We start from the raw sequence: 20,558 nt of genomic DNA on the forward strand, positions 1-20,558 counted from the left end.
CAGGGAGAAACCACATGGCCCCTTTAAGATCTTGCTTAGAAATCTCCTCAGCTAAATATCCAACTTTATCGCTTACAAATTCTACCTTCTGCCAAATATTTGAACATAATTCAGACAAGTTCTTTACCATTGCATAAAAAGCATCACCCTTCCTCCATTGTCCAATCACACATTCATCATTTTCTTTTAAAGCCTCACCAGAAGCACATTTAATGTCCACATTTCTAACAACATTCTGTTGCTGGTGCTGTATGTATTCTCTAAGATGGCAGAGACTTTCTCTATAGCTCTCCTCGCTTCTTTGGAAGCCTCACCAGAATAGCCTTTGATATCCATAATTCTACCAACAGTCTTTTCAAAGCAATCTAGGCTTTTATTATTAGGCATCTTAAAACTCTTCCAGCCTCTACCCATTATCCAATTCCAAAACTGCTTCTACATTTTAGATACCTTTTAGAGCAGCACTCTACTCTTCTGGTACCAAATTCTGTCTTAGTTAACTAGTACTGCTATGACAGAAATACCACAAGTGGATGGCTTTAACAAACAAATTTATTTTCTCACAGTTTGGGAGGCCAGAAGTCTGAATTCAGGGTGCCGGCTCTAGGGGAATGCTTTCTCTGTCGGCTCTGGAGGAAGGTCCTTGTCTCTGAGCTTCCGCTCCTGGGCAATCTTCATGTGGCTTGGTATCTTTCTTCCCCCTTCTCTTCTGTGCTTGCTTGTTTAACGTCTTTTATATCTCAAAAGAGATTAACACAAGATACACCCTAAACTAATTCTGCCTCATTAACATAACAAAGACCACCCAATCCCAAATGAGATTATAACCACAGGCATAGAGGTTAGGATTTACAACACATATTTTTGGGGGACACAATTCAACCTATAACACACTGCCCATTAGAACTGGCTTTTTCTGGATGTGAAGGTTTCTAGGAGCCGGTCCCTGATCTACGTGGTGCGGACCCCATAGATGAGGGGGTTGAGGGCTGGTGGCAGCAGCAAGTAGATGTTGGAGAGAAGGATGTGTACAGGCTTTGGAACAGTGTGTTGACCAAAGTGGTGTGTGAGGTAGGAGAAGAGACCAGGCACGTAGAAGGCCAGAATGACACAAATGTGACAACTATATGTACCAAAGGCCCTGGCACGGACCTCCTGGGTAGGCAGCTGCAGCACAGCATGGGCAATGAGCCCATAGGAGCCAGTGATACCCAGAATATCCAAACCTGACACAGCCAGCGAAAGTGTCAGCCCATACAAGTGGTTTGCCTGTGTGTTACCCACTACCAGCTCTACCACTGCCATGTGTGCACAGTGGGCATGGCCTATAGTCTTGGCTCGGAAGTGCCCAAATCGTGCCACCAGCAGAGGGAAAGGTACAATAGCCACCGCTTTCAGTGCTAGTGCCAGGGATACATAGCCCACACGGGCTTTGGTGACTAGGATAGGATAGGGCAGTGGACGTCCTCCCGCCACAGCATGATCACAGGCCATGGCCAACAGCACACCAGATTCCATGGCAGTCAGTGCATGTACAAAGAACATCTGGACCAGACAGGCAGCATATGGCACCAGCCAGGGCCCAAGCCACAGCACAGCCAGCAGCCCTGGGGCTATAGATGTGGCTAAGCCCAGGTCTGTGGCTGCCAGTGTAGCCAGGAGTAGGAACATGGGCTGGTGCAGGGTAGTGTCTATCTGCACTACTGCCAGCAATGCTCCATTGCCCAGCAGGGCCAGCAGATACATGGACCCAAAGACCAGGGTCAGCCAGGCCTGGGCACTCCCTATCCCTGGAATGCAAGTCAGTAGGAAGAAGGTTGGGCGTAGGAAGGTGGAGTTGGGCTGTGGAGCTTCTGCCATCCTGGTGGGGGTGGAGCGTGAAGTTTTAGGGCTTATGAGGGCATGACTTCTGACAGGAAGGGCAAGGGGAGAGACCTTGGGGGTGTCATGATGGCACAAACCCACCCATGGAGTGTGTGTAGGAGTAGCTCAGGGCTAGGATCACAGGCTTATGACCTTTGGTTGGAAGTTTGGGATGGATAATCAAGGTCACAAGCATGGCTAGGATGAGAGGGAATCCTTTGCACCTGAAAGCCCATGAGTGTTGTAGGGAGAGAAATGGGAGGATGGTGGTAGTGAGGAAGGGGGATGGTGGTGACTGCTGCAGTGGCTAGTACAGCTAGAGCCCTCCAATTGGAGGTCAGGTGAAGGTGGAACTGAGGTGAATGCTTCTTCTCAGGGTTCAAGTAGAGTTAGTTTCTGTAGATGGGGAGAAAGCCAGTGGTGGGTAGGGATCAGGCCTAAGCTGGTCCTGTCCCTGACTATGTATCCTTGGGCAGAGCCATTTCCTTCTCTGGGCCTCAGCTTCCTCACCTCTACCATGGTGGTGGGACACATGATCCTAAGCTTTGCCCAACTCTGACATTCTGGGCACCAACCTTCCAAGAAGGAGGGAGGACAGTAGAGAGAAAGGGAGAAACAGGAGGGGGAGGTAAATGGGGTCTGGAGTGAAGCTGGAAGCCTTGTCTGATAGGAAAAAACCTGGTGGGCTTTTTGGGGGTGCTCATGTTTTTCTGAACTTGATGATGAAGTAGTGAACTGTAACACCAGCTGGAGAGTTGCAGTTGGGACTGGGAAGCAATAGAGAAAGAGACAGATGGCAGCAAGTAAAGGAACTTCCCTTCTCTGTCTCCTTCTTCTGATCCAGAAGGGGTCCCCACTAGAGTAGTTTCATTCCTGGGGTGCCAGCAGGAACAGAGATTACAGAGGAGGAGGAAATTACACTCAACCCAGAATAGCAGCCTTATGAGGAAGAAGTATGTCTGATGTTGAAAGAGGCAGGACAAGTAGAACTGACTTCTCCCAGAATCTAGCTCATAGCAAGAACCTAATAAATGTCAAATAGATAAATGAATGAGGAAGAAAGTACCACAGAAAGCTTGACTGGGGACAGATCTGAACACTGTGTGTTGACAGCTTCTCTTCTTGACCAATGCCTGAGGGGCCTGTTTTGTGGCCATTCTACCTGCTTCCCTCAGGGCCCTTACCCCTCCTACGTATGCCACATTAACTCTTCCCTGCTCTGCCTCTTTGCTCAGTGCTAATAGGCTCAGTAACTCAGGAAAGAGAATAAGGAGGCAGAGATGGAGGCAGGCAAGGGTAGAGACTAATGGGAGTGGAAAGAACTAGGAAAAGAGGAACACATCCTCTGGAAGGTCTTTCCTGACTCCCTGAAGTCTGGGAGAGAAGACCTTGCTTTATTCTTTAATAGCATCTGTCTCACTCTACGGTAATTACTTGTCTCTCTCTCCCCTGTTACAGATTGAATTATGTCCCCCCAAAATATGGGTTGTAAATCCTAAACTCTATGCCTGTGGTTATAATCCCATTTGGGAATGTGTTGTCTTTGTTATGTTAATGAGGCAGGATTAGTGTAGGGTATATGTTGAGTCAATCTCTTTTGAGATATAAAAGAGATTAAACAAGCGAGCAGAAGAGAGATGGGGTAAGATAGATGCCAAGACACATGGAGATCTCCAAGGAACTAAGAAGCTGAAGCTGAAGAGACAAGAATCTTCTTCCAGAGCTTACAAAGAGAAAGCCTTCCTAGAGCCAGTGCTCTGAATTCGGACTTCTAGCCTCCTAGACTAGACTAGCCTTCTAGACTCCTAGACTGTGAGAAAATAAATTTCTGTTTGTTAAAGCCACCTACATGATAGATGCTACTTGTGGTATTTCTGTTATAGCAGCTCTAGATAACTAAGACACCCCCATAGACTGAATGAATTACAGGCATTGTTTCTTATTAACCACAATATTGCCACTTTTCATCACAATGCCTGGCATATTGTTGACTATGAAAAAGTATTTATTGCTTTTAATTGTTGGCCCAAACAGAGATTCTGCCGACTAACAGGGGTTCCTACAATTTCAGGAGCCTTAAGTATTCATGGAGATGAGAAAGAATTATTCGCCATCAACCAAAGTCTGAAGGTCTATAATGAAACATACCCTAAAAATCAATCCCCTACAGTATGCAAAGCCACTCAATGAAAATCACAGAGTTTATGGGAAAAATGGGGTTAGGAGCACTATACTCAAAAACTTATCTGTACATCATTAGCCATTAAGGAGATGCAAATCAAAGCCATAATGAAATACCACTTCACACCCACTAGGAGGGCTAGGACAAAAAAAGAAAAAAAAAGGAAAACAACAAAAGTTGGCAAGGATATGGAGAAATTGGAACCCTTATCCATTGCTGATGGGAATTCAAAATGGTGCAGTCACTGTAGAAAAGTTTGGTAGTTCCTCAAAAAGTTAAACTACCATGTGACCCAGCAATTCCACTCCTAGGTATACATCCAAGGGATTTGAATGCAGAGACACAAACAGACATATATACACCAAAGTTCATTGCAGAACTGTTCACAATAGCCAAAAGATGGAGACAACCTAAATGTCCATCAATGGATGAATGGATAAACAAAATGTGGTACACACATACAATGGAATACTGCACAGCCAGTAAAGGAAATTAAGTCTTGGTACCTGCTACAATATGGATGGAGCTTGAAGACATTGTGTGGAGTGAAGTAAGTCAGTTACAAGAGGACAAATATTGAAGGATACCACTTATATGAAATATCTAGAATAGGCAAATATATAGAGACCAAGGTTTATTAGTGGTTACCAGGGACAGGAGGGAGGGGGAAAAGGAAAGTTATTGTTTAGGAAGCATTAAGTTTCTGTTTATGGTGATAGAAAATTTGGCAATGGATATTGGTGATGGTTGTACAGTGTGATTAATGTCACTGGTGTCACTAAATTGTACACATGAAAAAAAATTAACAGCACTGAGAAATTGCATTAAAGGGACTGGGTGAGGCAAAACCAATACGTAGTCTGAAACAAAAAGCAAAAGTTAATATTTACACCTACCTCTTCTTAAAATACCGCTGCTTCAGTCAAGCAAAGAAGTTTTGTGATCTGTTATGGATTGAAATGTGTCCCCCAAAATGTGTATCACCTTGGCTAGGCCATAATTCCCAATATTGTGTGCTTGTCCACCATTTTGTGATCTGATGTGATTATGCTATGTGTTATAAATCCTAACCTGTATGATGTTGATGAGGCAGGATTAGAGCCAGTTATGTTAATGAAGCAGGACTCAATCTACAGAATTAGGTTGTATCTTGAGTCAATCTCTTTTGAGACATAAAAGAAAGAAGTGAGCAGTGAGGAGAGGGACCTCATATCACCAAGAAAGAAACTCCGGGAGTGGAGCGTGTCTTTTGGACCTAGTGTTCCTGAGCTGAGAAGTTCCTAGACCAGGGGAAGATTGATGACAAGGACCTTCCCCCAGAGCTGACAGAGACAGAAAGCCTTCTCCTGGAGCTGGCACCCTGAATTTAGACTTCTACCCTCCTAACTGTGAGAGAATAAATTTGTTTGTTAAAGCCATCCACTTGTGGTATTTCTGTTACAGCACACTAGATAACTAACACATGATCTAAGTGGGCTTTCCAGTTTAAAAGAAAAATGTATATTTCCAAAAAAAAAAAAATTCATCCCAGTGATACTTTGTTTTTTAAAAAAAGGAACCTAATAAAAATGGTAGCATAGTCTGACATATGCTAAATGTTTAGGAAATACATAAATACTACAATAGATATGGCACTTTACCTTGAAAAAGACCTGAAGTTTCCTTGTGGAAGTTAGTATTGGATGGCTTGCAGCTTATGAATTATTGTGGAAGGAGGCTTATCTGAAATCTGATGGAAAGTTGTAACACCCTATGTGTATGAGTGTGGCTCATAGCACATACAATGAACTGAGGTAGCTGATAGATGGTTGAGGTGTGTGCATGTGTGCAGTTTGGTTATTTTTACATGACTCAGCTTCAGTTGGGTGCAGTTTTCTGTGTTCACCTAGTCTTTCTCTGGGAGGGAGTCTTACATAAAAAAAAAAAAATGTTATGTTCAGATCCCTAATATTATCAATTGTGTTGGAGCAAATTTGCATTTCAAAACACCTGTTAAACAGAGCTGATTGAATCTCTTTTGTGCCTGGCCCTGTGCCAAGTGGTGAGGCTACAATGGCAATAACAAGACCCTGCCCTCAAGAAGCTCACAGCCTAGTGGACACAGTGATGCAAGCAGTTGTCAGAATACTCACTGAGGTAATTTCTTTAACTCTGGTCGGTACCAGATAACGGTGGTAGCAACGAGAAAAGAGCTTCCCACTCTTCTTGGCAGTGTCAGAGAAGTCTTCTCCGAATAACAGTAATAATAATTAACACTCCCATGGAGCTTCCTATGTGCAGGCACTGCTCTAAGCTCTATCCTTAGAACAGTCATCTGAGATGGGTACAATTATTTCCTTCCATTGTACAGATGAGAAAACTAAGGTACAGAGGGATTAAGTACCTTACTCAAGGTCACACAGCTGGTAAATGGCAGAGTTAGGATACTAACCTAAGCAGTATAGCTCTTAGCCATTACTTCAGACATTTCAGCTGAGATTTAACAAATGAGTAGGAGTTTTGACCTGACCCAAGACATGGTATTTTCAACTGCCTCGTATGCATGCAAAAGCTGGACAATGAATAAGGAGGACAAAAGAAGAATTGATGCCTTTGAATTATGGTGTTGGTGAAGAATATTGAATATACCATGGGCTGCCAAAAAAAACAAACAAACCTGTCTTGGAAGAAGTACAACTAGAATGCTCCTTAGAAGGGAGGATGGCGAGACTTCGTCTTACGTACTTCGGAGTTGTTATCAGAAGGGACTAGTCCCTGGAGAAGGACATCATGCTTGGTAAGGTAGAGGGTCAGCAAAAAAGAGGAAAACCCTCAACTAGATGGATTGACACAGTGGCTGCAACAATGGGCTCAAACATAGCAACAATTTTGAGGATTGCCCAGGACTGGGCAGTGTTTTGTTCTGTTATACATAGGGTCGTTATGGTCAGAAATGACTCTATGACACCTAACAACAACAGGAGTTTTCTAGGATAGTTGGTGTGGTAGGCTGAAAAATGACCTCCCGAAGATGTCAGGTCTTAGTTCCTGGAAACTGTAAATGTTACTTTATCTGGAAAGAGGGTCTTTGTGGGTGTGATTAAGTTAAGGATCTTGAGATGGGAAGATTATCCTGGATTATCAGGGTGGGTCCTAAGTGCAATCACATGTATGCTTATAAGAGGAATATCATCTCTATAAGAGGAAAAGAACATGATATGAAGATGAAGCAGAGAGATATTTGAAGATGCTGGCCTTGAAGACTGGAATGTCAGAAGCCACCAGAAGCTGGCAGAGATAAGGAACCAATTCTCCTCTATAGCCTTCTGGGGGAGTACGGCTCTACCAATACCTTCATTTTGATCCAGTGGTAATGATTTTAGACTTCTAGCCTCCTGAACTGTGAGAGAATAAATTTATGTTGTTTTAAGCCACCAAGTTTGTGGTAATTTGTTATATCAGCCACAGGAAACTAATTCAGTTGGGGAAAAAGACATCTCCTGGGAGAATGAATTCAGGGGACTTTGGGATTGGCAGGTGGTCCTAGGAATGCTGAATAGGAAAATGTAGAAAGAGCTGCAATTATTTTGTAGTAAATGGTGATCTCTTATCCACTGAGGGGAGGAGAGGAGCTCTTCGGTGATGAGAGCAGTGAGTTGAGAGCCAAAAAGAAGGAGAGGGCTGGGGAAAAAACGTCCTTGGCCTCAAGTGAGAATACTAATGGGACTTTTGGCTGAAACCTGCCTGTCCTGGCCACTAGCTCTTTGTACAAAAATTGTTCAAGATAAATCACAGACTCTTTGAGCCCAACAAGTCCAAAATTGAAGTCATTAAGTTCCTGGAAATCTGTTATAGTATGCATTTCTCTTTGGTAATCTAAGATGTATTAAGGAATATCATTTATTTTCTCTCTAGAAAAGCCCCTGAGTCGGTCTTCCAGGCCCCAGCCCATTCTTGTGGGAGTTCTTTGAAAACATCTTGGGGGTCACCTGGCTGGACTTTCCCTGTTTTACTGGCCATTAGAGGAGGGGATCTGATGCACCCGTGACCTTGTGGGGCTATATTCCAGAGCCTGCTCCCGCAGAAACATGTGATAGTCCTGAGGGTTATTAGGCCACTCAGTTGCTTCAGCACTGGCATGGAAAATAGGAGAGGAGGATTCTGTTTAGAGATTGACCCTGATTTTCCCACTTCTTTGGCTAATGCAGGTACCACTAACACCTCCTTGTAGGATAAGGTTCTCAGAGACTTACTTGTATCTATGTGGGCCTATTCTATGTTTTCTGCTTATGATAACCCAAGAACAGCAACTCATAAGAGTAGATGATCTATTTACTCAGTAGATTACAGATAAGAAAATCTTGAGTCCTAGAGTGTCACTCAGCACTGAATCCTCTTTTAGAAACTTCCTAATGCAAGTACTCATTTGTCAAGTCTCAATTTTCAGGTCAGCATGAGACCGCTTTCTGACCAGTGGTACCACATTAGTCCAGGCTTCACCTTACCTCAGTTTTAGGAGTGGCAAAGGGACTCCTATAACCTAAGGTAAAAGCAGGTGGCACCACCCTAAGGAGATATGGAAGTTGTCTTGGAACCACTCTACCCATTCTATCTTCTAGTTTCACTGTCCCCTTTCATCTCAATTTCCCCAGTACTTCCCTGAGAAGGTCCTTAATATTCCATAAAGCTCTGGGGACACTGGGAGTCAATAATCCCCAGGAAAGTGGATATGCTGGCACTGCCATCACAGATTTAGGAAAGTAATTTTTCTCCCTCTCCACTATAATAGGATTTGGTAGAATTCAGGTTTTGGTAGGGGTATGGATATGTCACATCTAATTTTTATCAGTCCTCCTGCCATATTGTCAGCTCTCCTTATCTGTCTCACCTTTAGCAACCGAGTCATTACTTCCAGTACCAGAATCCCTGGGACTGACTCAGCCTTTCACCATATATAGTAGTTAACCTAGTCCCCTCCTACATGCTGAAGTCTTTGTTCCCATCCTTGTCTCCAAGGCAACACTGCACCTGTAAGATTGAGTTAGGACCCTGAACCCTCTTAACTCATCTAATCATTTACTTCCATGTGAGGCATGGAAGAACATTTTTTTACTAGATCTCTATGATCAATATTGGCTGAGGAGGCCAATTTTGGAATGGTCTACCAAAGTCTTTCCTTGCAGAAGATGAATAGTTGCTTTTAACTTTGGTTACTATTTGCGTGGAACATTTTTTCCATCCCTTCACTTTCAATCTATTTGTGTCTTTGAATCTGGCATTTAGAAGAGGGCTCCTAAAGTGACTCCCTTTGTTGGGACTGGGTTGAGGCCATCTCTCAGGAAATTAATTCCCTGAAGTTCTTTTCTGAGGTAATAGGTAGTACCTTTATCTTTTCCCATAATTAACTCTCTCTTCCAAAAAAAAACACACACTGCATGGGTGACACTTAAAACCAAGAAAAGCACTAATGTTACCCACAAGGTTCAGCAAACATTAAGAACTTAACTACATGCCAAGTACGGTACTATAGATAGATGTCTCACTTTTCACATTATTCAAATCTGCATCTTCTGCAATGTGAATAGTGACATTCCCATTTTTTGCATTGACCAATCACCTCTTTGCATATATTCCTAGCCCATTCTTTCCCCCCTTTTTGTGCGGAGAAGGCAAACTTTACAGAGCTGTTTTGTAATCTAAGGAGTCCGGGCATGGGCTGTCTCAAGTTGTGGCCAACATGCCATCAAAAAGTTATCTTCTTCATTCTGATGTTCGTTTCTTGTGCTTAGCTTGTTGTCTCTGAACCTCTCAGCTTCCTTTTCTCCTTGGAACCCCAACGCAGCTTCCTTGTGCCTGATAACTGCATTTGCCTTATTTTGCAAACTTTGTCCCATTTGACCATCACTGTGTGCTAAAAGCACCCAACAATCATACTCATATCGTTCATATCCTTTTTTTTGGATTGTTTGATGTCATGGATTGAAATGTGTCCCCCAAAATATCTGTCAACTTGGCTAGGCCATGATTCCCAGTATTGTATGATTGTATAATCTGATGTGATTTCCTTATGTGTTGTAAAGTCTATCACTATGATGAGGTTATACATGATCTCCTTATGTGTTGTAAAGTCTATCACTATGATGAGGTTATACTGATGACATCTACAAGATTGGATAGTGTCTTAAGCCAATCTCTTTTGAGATATAGAAGAGAGAAGCGAGCAGAGACACTTGGAAACCCATACCACCAGGAAAGCAGTTCTGGGAGCAGACCGCGTCCTTTGAACCTGAGGTTCCTGCGCTGAGATGCTCCCAGACCAAAGGAAGACTGATGCATCACAACGACCTTCCTCCAGAGCTGACAGAGAGAGAAAGCCTCCTCCTGGAGCTGATGCCCTGAATTTGGACTTGTAGCCTACTGGACTGTTAGAGAATAAACTTCTCTTTGTTAAAGCCATCCACTTGTGGTATTTCTGTTAGAGCAGCACTGGATGACTAAGACATTTGGTTTTTTCTTACGATTTTTTTTTCAAGGAATTCTTTAAATATTCTCAAGTGGCGTACCTTCTCAGTTGCATGCATTACAAATACATTTCCTATTTTGTGATTTTTCCTTGTCACTCTTTCGGATAGCTTTTTGATGAAGAGTAGTCCTTATTTTTAATATGGTCAAATTTAACAACCTTTTAACTTAAGATTTGTGCTTTTTGTAATCAGTTTAAGAAAATTTTTTCTAAATTGATATCACGAAGACATTCTTCCAAATTATTTTCTAGAGCTCTTTTTTGCTTTGTCTTTCACATTTAGGTCTACAGGCCACCAAGAATTGATTTTTGTATAAGAAGATAAATAGGGGTGAGGTTTCTATGTGGAAAAAAGATTAATATGGATAACTAATTGTCCTACCATCACTTGTTGAGAGGACCTTCATTTCCTCACTGCTCTGCAGTGCCACTTTTATCATAAATCTAGGTCTATTGTATGAGTCTGTTTCTGGATACTTCTGTTCCCTGCTCTATTTGTCTACTTTTATATTAGCATAGCACTGACTTAATTACCATAATTTTATGATAATTCTTGATATCCATGAGAGCTATATGAGTTCTCCTAAGTTGATTTTCTTCTTCAAGAGTGTCTTTGCTATTTTTGGCTTTTTGCATTTTCACGGAAAACTTATTGGTGTTATAGGTAATGAATATTTTACAAAGAATAATAATGAGTGGAGAACTTATTTTCCACTTATTAAAAAAAATTATGAAAAATCCTTTTGTGATTAAAATAGTGCAGGCAGACATCCTCATGTTGTCGTCTAGGTAGTGGGCATAGTTACTTTTATTTCTTCTCATTCATTCAATAAGTATAAATAATGGCTTCTGCCTAGGATTTAGAAAGCTGGAAAGAGGATTTCTCCCACTCTAACAATAAGAAAAAGCAAAATAAACTACAAACAACTTTACTTGAACCCGTCAAAAAACAAGCAATCAAGTAATTTGAAACCTGTCTTAGGCTCCGTTCTCTAGAGAAGCAAAACCAGTAAAGCGTATACATATGTATATATATTTATATCAAGGAAATGGATCATGTGGTTGTAGAGGCCGGAAAGTCCCAAATCCGTTGGTCAGGCTGGAGGCATCTCCTGACTCATGTAGCTGCAGGGGCTGGCTAACCCAAGATTGGCAGGTCAGAGAAGAGGCTGCTGGCTCACAGGCTGTGGAGGCTGACAAATCCCAAGATTGGCAAGTAAGCTGCTAGCTCAAGTCCCAAGAACTGGAGATCAAGTGAGGAGCCCACTGCAGAATTCAGAGTCAGCAAAAGCCAGTGAGCTTTGCCAGAAAGTCCTCATGTATTGGATGCAGGCCACACCCCCAAGGAAACTCCTTTTCAACTGATTGGCTGATCATAGCAGATATCATCATAGAGGTGATCACATTATATCAGCTCTCATTATTGAGGTGATTACATCATTACATAGCTGCCAAACTACATCAGAACTGCCAAACCACTGAGAATCACGGCCCATCCAAGTTGACACACAACCTTAACCATCACAAACCCGAGGAAAGACAGGCCCCTACAAGCAAAGATGAAATGTGAACTCCGTTGTTGTTAGGATACAAGGAATAATACAGTAATGCAAAAATACAGTAGTTCAAATAAATATCTTTATTTCTCTTATCACAGTCCAGAGATACGTGGTTGACCATAGGCTTGGATATAAGCTTTTCTATTATATAAAGGGGACAGAGAAATTTAAGGCAAGGGATTGTAAGAAAAGGAGAAAGATCTTGCCTCTCTGTTCTCTCTCCCACTGCATCCCTCCATCCTCTCTTCCTTGATTCTCTAGGAGAGGACACTACTGCAACACTGGTGACATTATTTTTTTTAAGATATTCATACAGTAAAATTTATAAGTGCACAATTTAATGAATTTTGATAAATGCAAACACACATATAACTCATACTGATCAATATATAGAATCTTTTCTTCAAAGAAAACTCTCTTCATCTCCCTTCTACCCCAGAGACAACCACTGTTTTGATTAATTGTATTTTTCCTATTGCAGAACTTCATATGAAGAGGCTGATAAAGTTTGTAGGATTTTGTGTCTAGCATCTTTCACTCAGCATAATTATTTTGAGGTTAATTTATATTGCTGCATGTTTCACTAGTTTGTTTATTTTAATTGCTGAGTAATAGTCCACTGTATGAATATACCAGTTTGTTTATTCATTCTCCTGTTGTTGAACATTTAGGTTTTTTCCAGTTTTGGGGTACTACAAATAAAACTGCTATGAACATTTATGTTCAAGGATTTTGTAGACTTAACGTCTTTACTTCTTTTGGGTAAATACCTAGGGATAGGATTGCTAGATCGATGCCATTGTTTTTATTTATTTGCCTTATTGGATTCCTAGCAACATCTTTACTCCAAAATTTACAAGAGGATGTGGGAAAAAGTACTCTCCTTCCAACAATGTTAGAACACTGTAATTAAACTCATACAAGATAAATTTTTCTTTAATAGTGAAAAAAATTTAATTGCCTTTTTATTCTGTCCCATTTTTTTTCTTGAACTTGCATTGAGTTATTGACTCTGCAGGGTTGCTTCAAAATTATCCCTCCCAGCTACCCATAATCAGTGTTTCTAGACTAAATCTGTATGTTTTGACATGGTCACCTGAGGGCCTTTATCTTCTCTCTTTATTAGCTACTTAGTCTCACTAAGCCTCTATTTTGTCACCTGTCAAATGGGTATAATAATAGTGTCTTATCTCATTGTGTTGTTGTGAGAATTAAATGAGGTAATTTATGTTAAACCCTTAACCCAGTGACAAGGATGTAGCTCAACAAATATTTGCTGTTGTGTGCCATAGAGTCGATTCCAACTCATAGTGACCCTATATGACAGAATAGAACTGCCCCACAGAGCTTCCTAGGCTATAATCTTTAAGGGAGCAGATTGCCAGCTCTATTCTCCTTTGGAGCCACTGGTGGGTTTGAACTATTGACCTTTTGGTTAGCAGTTGAGCACTTAACCATTGTGCCATCAGGATTTCTGTGAAACTTAGAGGTCTTGAAAATGTTAGCTGTATTTTGCTGGGATTCTTGTCTCCTTTCTGACCTTATCCTGTGCCTTTAAATAGTCTATGTGCATTTTATCTGGAGCCACTACTTGTCTAGTGTTCCCTCTTAACACTAGGGGAAGGGTTTTTCATTTTTCCCTTGGCTCATTGACCTCATACTAAATGGTCCCAGGGGTGACTCTGACACCTGCCTCCAGAAGAAGGAGCCTGTGGCTTCTCAGTGTCTAGATATAAAGGTCCTGTACAGAGTGGGAACAGTGACATCCCTCATGCCAACATGATCAGTCTCCAGCCTAGTCTTTTCTTCTCATCCCTCTTCTCTCAGAATAAGCTGTTTTCAGTTCTTCTCTAACGCTTTTTTTAATCCTTCATCTGATACTGTGACATAGTAGGTGAGTTTAAAAGCATTTAAGGTGGAGGGATTGGCAGGGAGGTGTGTGTGCGTGTGCGTGTGTGTGTTTAGGAGTTGCTGTAAGGGACAGAGACTGGGGGCTGGGGGAGTGGAAATGTAAGGACAAAGGATCAATGAGCCAAAGGTTGAGAAAGGAATTGCAACATGATAGGACACAGGGAGTATGGGCATTGGGGGAGATATCAGTGGGACTAGGCTGTGGACACTGGTTGGAAATAGGAATAGGAAAGCAGAGAAGGATCACATAAAGCACAAGGAGGATCTAGGGAATAGACACTTGTTGATAAAAAGGTTTGTAATGAAGGTAGATTATAGGACAGTTCATATAGTGGCCAGAATCAACACAACCAGGATAGGGGATATTAGTGGGGCTATTCATGAAAATGGTTCAGGTTTTAATCACCACCTCATTTTTTGGCAAAACAAGAAAGCTATTGGAGAAGGATTAATTCACTAATTCCATGCCTTATTTATTCAGATATTTCCTATGTACCTATTGATGTGCAGCCTCTGTGCTTATTGCTGTGAACACTGCACTCTCAAAGTGAGGAAGACTCTTGAGGAAACTCTCTTGGGAATCTGGATGTCAACTGTATCTAAACCTGAAAAATTCTCCTCGTTCTGTGCCCTGTCTTGTCCTGCATTTTGCAGAACATATATAGAAATTGGGGAAGGAAGAGATTGTGGCTTGGAGCTGGGGTTCTCCACATTTTGGCTACCACATCAGAAGAATATGGCAGATAACATTTATACATGCTACACCACCATATGCTTACTCAAATTTTGACAAAATTCCTCAAATATTTATGGGCAGTAAAACAAATGGGTAGGTGAACATTTTTCTTGAGATGTGTAGTCACTAAAAAATGTGAGTCGCTGTTAAGAGTATGTCAGTAAATCTAGCTCAGTACTTCTGCAGTGTAGAGAAGACTGACTTTAGATTATGAAAACATTTTACATGCCGTCTTTAAGTGCGTGTGAGCAAGAGTGAGGTTATTAGAGATATAAATCTGAATTTGCTCCAATTATTAAAAGAGTAAACCATTTGCAAAGTTTGGTACTTTATGTATTATTAGAAACAAACTTCTTGCAATGCATCCCACAACTTAGTGTGCTACAAACAGAGACCATCCCTATGGCCTAAGGAGAGGGCAGAGCTGTTTCATCTACTAGGGACAAGGCTTCAATGTGTAGAGCCTGTACATTTTGAAGAACCTAAGAGTCATGAAAAATACTTGAGATCTGAAACAAATGTACGAGGAACATGACAAAATGAAATTAATACTTGTTTAAGTAAATGTCTAGACTATGCAATTAAGCAAAAAAGTAACTGTAACTCAACCCTCTATAAAAAAAATTAAAAAAAAACAACCAACCAAACCCATTACTGTTCAGTTGATTCTGACTCATAGCGACTCCCTGTATAGTTAGCTAAAAATTATATCTGATTTGGGTTGTGGGTGCATTTTAATACGCTATTCTGTATTAGGAGGGTCTTTCAAAATTAAGATTGTGTAGAGACATAAAAGGCCTTTACATCAGCCCCTAAATAGGGAATCTGCATCACCCAAATATAGAGTTTGGTGGGGCTCACAGAACAAGGGAAGACACTGGGAAGAGGAAGGGAGAGCAGAGTCTGGTCAGGGGTTGCAGGGAAGAAGTGGCTCCATTTCTCCTTAGCCTGGACCATGTCTTCCATATGACATCCACTCCCAATTCTCCCTTGTTATAGAGCTGAAGCAATGACTCCCACCCTTCTGCCATCTCCCTGGGAGCTTCTGAAAATGATGGAGAGAATCTCTCTCTGTTTCTGTTGAGAGAGATGGGTGTTTTCAAAGCGTTTGAGGAAAGCTAGCTAGGTAATTCTGACCCAAGCTAAATCCATCTGTTAGTGGACCTGCCTGTTGTACCATCCAAAACTCTCAGGTCTACATTCTGAGATACTGGGTCCATCTGAGAGGCCTGGTCTTGGTGGCTATTTTTCTCTTCTTGGGTACTTCTTTCATTCCTTTCCCTCCTCTTTCTCCCTGGGAAAGGGATTTCCTTTACTAACATGGGGGGTGAGAATAAGCCTTTAATGTTGCTAAATATTCATTAATGTCTTTTGCCTACTGGAAAAAATATAATAGGATGATGGCCAAACGGAGTTAAAAATAATAATCCACTCTTTCAAGCACTATATAAGGATTAACTCATTTAAGCCTCACAATTACCTCATTAAGTTTGTTGTTATCCACACTTTACAGATGAAAAACATGAAGCAGGCAGAAGTTAAGTAACTTGCTCAAAGTTACCCAGCTAGTCAGGGGAGAACTGGAAAATGAACTCAGGAAGTCTGGCTCCAGAGCTTCATGTCTTCGCCTACTGCACTGCGTTCTTTCCCACTCAGCATAGCTCCCTGCCTCTTCTCTACCCTTCTGGCTCTTTTTTCTTGTTCAGCTGAATATTCTTTTAGGGCTCATGGAAGTGCTTTTGTGAGACATTTTTGTGCCTATAATTTTCCTCTCTTATCACCTGGGACTCTTTGCTAACTGAGCCTAGAAACCTCCAAAGATACTTGCCAAAGAAGCAACAGCCACTGAACGAAATGAAAATTCTTCCTCCCACAGACAGTAACTTTTGTTGTAGAACATTCTTAGTAGCCAGCCAGATCTCGCTGCTCTTCTCCCCACCCCATGTATGGTGCCTTACTTTTGGGGTAATAAAACATCATTGGAACTGTGAGAAGATAGAGCTGTTTTTACGAAGACTTATATCAGGCATCTTACTGTTTTCTTGAGAAATAACATGTTAATAACTGGTGGAGTTGGGAGAAGTAGTGAGAAAATAAAGTAAATTTCCTTCTGAGGAAATGGGTTTGTTTTCTAGTAGGGCCTTTGTTTATATAAATTTGGGGCCAGTGCTTTAGAATAGAGGCTGAGCAATGCTACCAGTGGCCCTTCTTTGGGCTTATTCTAGAAAAACTCAGCCTTTCCTCTAAGTAAAAGTTGAGATACTTAAAATATACTGGTTTGTTGTTAGGTGTCGTTGAGTCAATTTTCAATTCATAGCAACCCCATGTGACAGTAGAACTGCCCTACAGGGTTTTCTTGGCTGTAATCTTTATGGAAGTCAATTGCCAACTCTTTCTGCCACGGAGCCACTGGGTGGCTTTGAACTGCCAGTCTTTTGGTTAGCAGCAAGAGTTTGCTAAATTATCAGTCTGCCTGAGGCCCTTGTCTGAATCAGGCCTGTTCCCTTCCCTGCACTCACGGAAGTTCCATTGTTCCCTCCTCACAGTCTGTCATGCTCTGAGCAAGTTCATCTGTTTAGAGTCAGAGGGCTGGACTCATACATTGGGGTTTTTATTTCCTTGCATACCTTCCTCCCTGGGACCTTCTGGACACCATTATCAGTAGATACATTCGCTATTTATTTGTTACCTTTTCGCCTGATTCTCTCTTTTTCATACTCTTTCCATAGTCCGTTTTCTTCATGTTCCCTTCCTCATTGTTAATCAATCATCTTTTCCCCAGCCCTAATAGCTGATAGATAGTCCAGAGCTTCAGAAGGAACAGATATTACCTGAGTAGTGTGAAGAGCTAAGGTAAGAATGGCTCCATACTTAACCCTTCTCAGCAAAAGGGAAACATGGACCCTTCCTGAGGTTTAGAGAAGAAGTGAGGCAAGAAGGAGGGCTATATTAGTGGAGCCGGTGATAACGTATTGATTCCCTGTACTCAGAACAGTTTCCCTGGGGGGTTTCTATGGATAAGGAGGTCTAGACACAAGCAAGAGCCATTTGTTTGGAACTGCTTGGGGGAGAAGCACAAGAAGTTTATGAGGAACAGGCAATGAAGATGGCCCCTCTCAATCTCACCATCTACCCCACTCCTCATTCCCTTTAGGGAAGATTTGAATCTAAGTCAGAGTAGAGAAATATATCCTTTAGGCTCCTTCTGGATTTCCATTTGGTAATCTATTTTCTTGCACAGGGAGGCCCAACTTCCAAGATGTTCGGCAAGTCTCACGTGAAATATTGAAGGTAATAGCTAAATTTAATATGATTAAATATAATCAAGTTAAAATATAGTTTAATTAATAGTGCTCCAGGAAGGAGATGTTATTATGAACACTGGCCTTTACAAAGTGACATATTAAGTCTTAAGGAGGTATTTTAAGGTTAAAATATGGATAAGCAGAAGTGGAAGGGGAGGGAATTTAAGGTAAACACCGAAGGAGTGAAAGGGACAAACAACAAAGGTAGGGGACAAATGCTGCTGTGTAGAAATGGTAGAATGAAGTTAGAAAGGTATGGTGGGGTCAAATTCTGGGGTGAGGGGATTGGAGACAGGGCAGAACCTCTGTTGGCTTTTGAAACATGATTGAGACGGAAGTTCTACAAGCAAGTGAGGTGCTGAGGGCCAGAAGCTATTCCTACATCAAAGTGAGCATTCTCTAGGGGATCTTTCCCCTGGAGAAACCTAAAATTCAGAAATCCATGCTGTCCTTGGTGATCTCTGCATATCTTCAGAGGTGCTTTCTGTTCTATCCCTTTCAGCAGATTCATCAGCTTCTTAGTCATTATAGAAAGGATTTTAAAGTGCGTCATGACTCACACCAACCTTACCATCTTCCACCCTGCAGTTTTTGTCCTACTTGGCATCCCTGGGCTGGAGGCTTATCACATTTGGCTGTCAATCCCCCTCTGCCTCATGTACATCAGTGCAGTCCTGGGAAATAGCCTCCTGATGGTGGTCATCATCACAGAACACACCCTCCATGAGCCCATGTACTTCTTCCTCTCCATGCTGGCCATGACGGACATCCTGCTGTCCACCACCACTGTGCCCAAGGCCCTAGCCATCTTCTGGCTCCATGCTCATGACATTGTCTTTGATGCCTGTGTCACTCAAGTCTTCTTTGTCCATGTGATGTTTGTGGGGGAGTCAGCCATCCTATTGGCTATGACCTTTGACTGCTTTGTGGCCATCTGTGCACCCCTGAGATATACAGCGGTGCTAACATGGTTTGTTGTGAGAGGGATTGCTCTGGGCATTGTTACTTGAAGTTTCTGCATCGTCTTCCCAGTGATCTTCTTTCTGAAGCACCTGCCCTTCTGTGGGACCAACACTGTCCCCCATTCCTATTGTGAGCATATTGGAGTGGCTTGCTTAGCCTGTGCTGACATCACTGTCAACATCTGATATGGCTTCTCAGTGCCCATTGTCATGGTCATCTTGGATGTGATCCTCATTGCTGTGTCCTACTCACTTATCCTCTGAGCGGTATTTCATTTGCCCTCCAAGGATGCTCGGCGTAAGGCCCTCAGCACTTGTGGATCCCACCTCTGTGTCATACTCATGTTTTATATTCCATCCTTCTTCACCTTATTGACCCATCGCTTTGGACGTAACATTCCTCGACATGTCCATATCCTGCTGGCCAATCTTTACGTGGTAGTGCCACCAGTGCTTAACCCCGTTGTCTATGGTGTGAAGACTAAGCAGATCAGGGAGAGTGTAGCCCGTCGGTTGTTTGAGATTAAGGCTTGGTGCTGTGCCTCCCCTTTGGGCTGATGGCTCCCCACATATCCCCATTTCCTATTTAATCAAGGAAGCTAGGTGCATTTCAATGCAGAGATTTCCAGGACTGAAAGGGCTTTTCCTCTTCTTCCTTCTCTTCCTCTTTCTCTTCCTTCTCCATCCTCTTCCTTCTCTGACTTTTCTCTTCTTTGTCTTCTCTCCTAACTTCTTTGCCTCTTTCTGCAGTTTCTCTTTTTTTCCTGCCTTCTTCCCGCCTTCCTCCCCTCCACAACCCAGAAATGATTAGTAAGTGTACTTGACTCCGATATGAACATGTGGTATCTTCAGTAGACCAGATAAGTTCCAGAAACACAGGGAGCTAAACACACCATATGAAGTGAGGGCATGAACAAATGAATGAAAACAATTTTGTATTTAACATCTCAAGGAGGTTCAATTTTTTTTATCCAAAATGTGCATTGATTCTATGTACAGAATCAAGTACGTTTCCGCTCACTTGTACGATGGCAAATGTTCTTGAAGAAGAGCCATGCATACCATTAGGCCGTCTCGAAAACTCTTGCTCATTCTTCAAATTTCAGTTCAAGAACTGCCTTCCCTGAGAAGTCTTTCCTGATCTTCTCAGGCAAGCCAAGCCTCCTATGTTTGTAAGTCTATTGCATCTAATACAACTCTCCAAATGTGCAAAAGGAATTGTAATGGGTTGTTCATTTATCTGAAGCCTCAATTGACGGTAAACTCCTTGATAACAGAAAACCATGTGTCATTCTTATTTGTACCCCCAGTGTATTACAAAATGCCTGGTACATAATAGCTAGTTATGAAAATGAATGAAAGAATGAATGAGAGCATAATTGTCTTCCTGAAGTCAGAACATAACACCAAAACAACAAGTTAAATTAGTCCACAGAACCAGTTATTAGTAAATCAGCCCCTCACAAAGGCTGTTTGGCACCATGGAGGCAAATCAGCTACTGATCCACAATGCTTCTTATTTCTCAACTCTTTACTTC

General features: G+C 41.9%; 2 protein-coding genes across 2 annotated transcripts; one reads left to right on the forward strand and one right to left on the reverse strand.

Annotated features, from left to right (window-relative positions):
* Positions 1-855: 855 nt before the first annotated feature.
* Positions 856-2,257, reverse strand: LOC101352679 (olfactory receptor 52W1). Its single transcript, XM_012559315.2, has one exon. The coding sequence runs from the start codon at positions 1,858-1,860 to the stop codon at positions 952-954; it is 909 nt and encodes a 302-aa protein (XP_012414769.1). The 5' UTR covers positions 1,861-2,257; the 3' UTR covers positions 856-951.
* A 16,352-nt stretch (positions 2,258-18,609) lies between these two features.
* LOC101352942 (olfactory receptor 52B2) lies at positions 18,610-19,578 on the forward strand. Its single transcript, XM_012559307.1, is given in 1 exon segment — positions 18,610-19,578. A coding segment is annotated over 1 exon segment (969 nt).
* Positions 19,579-20,558: the final 980 nt, after the last annotated feature.

This window comes from Trichechus manatus, unplaced genomic scaffold, assembly GCF_000243295.1.
Source record: "Trichechus manatus latirostris isolate Lorelei unplaced genomic scaffold, TriManLat1.0 scaffold00232, whole genome shotgun sequence".
Lineage (NCBI taxonomy): Eukaryota > Metazoa > Chordata > Mammalia > Sirenia > Trichechidae > Trichechus > Trichechus manatus.

What these genes read in the sequence shown, in the direction of transcription:
- LOC101352679 (XM_012559315.2), bottom strand. Translation starts at nt 1,860, where the DNA reads ATGGCAGAAGCTCCACAGCCCAACTCCACCTTCCTACGCCCAACCTTC.